General features: G+C 41.9%; 1 protein-coding gene across 1 annotated transcript; it reads left to right on the top strand.

Annotated features, from left to right (window-relative positions):
- Positions 1-1,036: 1,036 nt before the first annotated feature.
- Positions 1,037-1,386, top strand: PCYB_003150 (hypothetical protein; the record flags this gene model as incomplete). The annotated part of the gene is made up of 2 exons (XM_004227736.1): positions 1,037-1,205; positions 1,244-1,386. Coding segments are annotated over 2 exons (311 nt in total), but the record flags the coding sequence as incomplete, so codon positions are not given.
- Positions 1,387-1,609: the final 223 nt, after the last annotated feature.

The following is a 1,609-nucleotide window of genomic DNA, read 5'->3' as shown; positions in this document are numbered from 1 at the left end:
TCCAGGTGATAGCCGTGAAAGTGTGTTGGCAATCAGTCACCTGATAAGCGTCCGTGGGTCTGCAAAATTGGCACATGTGAGGAAAAGGTTGAAAAAAATGGTGAAACGGTTGGAAAAAAATATTGGGAAGAAAATGCGAATAAAATGAGAACAAAATAAGAACAAAATAAGAACAGAATAAGAACAAAAAGCGAAAAAAGCATTAAAAATTGTAACACACTGCTAAAGAATTTGAAACATGCTGCAAAATTATGGCGAACAAATTGAGGCAGTGGCCGAGTGGCAACAATAATTTCGTTTATGTGCAACGCGCAGCTGAGACATGCTGTGACTTTCAATGCCATTTTTAAGGCCCTCTCATACGGCTTCCATTATGTCGCATCACGCGCTGATCTAAAGAAATGAAGAAGCACATCCTCCGCATGATGCCACACCACTTTTTAGCAAGTTTGCACCCCTTACCACCATGTCATACGTACACATGCCGCATGCGCAAATAACAATGAGGACATGATTCGCTTTCTGCTATACGAATGCGCAATTGGACATAACCAACTGAATGCCAGTAGAAATAGCCCCCTCATGTGGGCCATACAGAATAAGCATTGTGAAGCTGTAAAGGAAGCGCTACTTTTCGACTACCTCCTATATAGCAAAGAATATACCACAGTGGAAAGAAAAAAAACGCACTGTATGAACATATGAGGAAATATTTTTTGCAAATGTCCCTCTTGAAGGACGGATAGCAGCTAAGTACCCATGTCAAAAATAAAATCAACTCGATGAATTTTTTCGGGAGCATTTTCTCTGACGATCATTATGGCAGCTTGGGCAATGGTGACAGTAGGCAGGATGTCGAAGGTGCTACTTTAAACGGTCAGGGAGAATCGTGGGGGAAGCAAATTTACCTGTACAAGGAAGTCAACAAAATCGACCTACTGAAGAAAAACGAATTTGACAAGAGCATTCTGTCGGAGGCTTTCAACGCCCAGGACGAAAATATTTTGCATCTTCTTCTGAGCCACCTCATGTAGAGTGTTCTGGACGCGCAGGATGGGAGTGCAATGAGTGACATGAAAAATGTAGCCAACCGTGGGGACAGCGCACCCAATAGCCACAACGACACAGCGTTCACGATAAATTTAGAGGACGCAAAAATAATTCAGGAGTGCACCCATGAGTTTCTCATCAACGAAAAGGCAAAAGTAAAAACGGGGAAAGCGAAGAAGAGGCCATTATACAGATAAGAGAAATTGGGCTAAACTATTTTGTGAATTCATTTGAGGATAGTAATACATCAGGAGAAGTGGTCCATTTGCGTAATGACATCACCGGGATTAATATTTGGATGTGCTGCTTCATGATAAGCAAATGGATCTCCGACTTGTGCCTCTAGAATAGCACCCTCTTTAGTAACCAAGTGGTGTTAGAACTCGGTGCAGGGAATGAACTATCCAGCATTTCGATTTTCACACATGCGAACACCTTTCGCAACGGAACTATTCAAGGACCGAGCCAAGTAGTCATTAACGATATCAACCAATTTACTCTAAGTAACATTTCCCATAATGCCCTATTAAACGAAGAACTCTTTGGACACCTAGATTCA

The sequence above is a fragment of the Plasmodium cynomolgi genome (genome assembly GCF_000321355.1).
Source record: "Plasmodium cynomolgi strain B DNA, scaffold: 0237, whole genome shotgun sequence".
NCBI lineage: Eukaryota > Apicomplexa > Aconoidasida > Haemosporida > Plasmodiidae > Plasmodium > Plasmodium cynomolgi.
The sequence above is the reverse complement of the archived record's forward strand: the minus strand, read 5'-3'. Positions and strand labels throughout refer to the sequence as shown.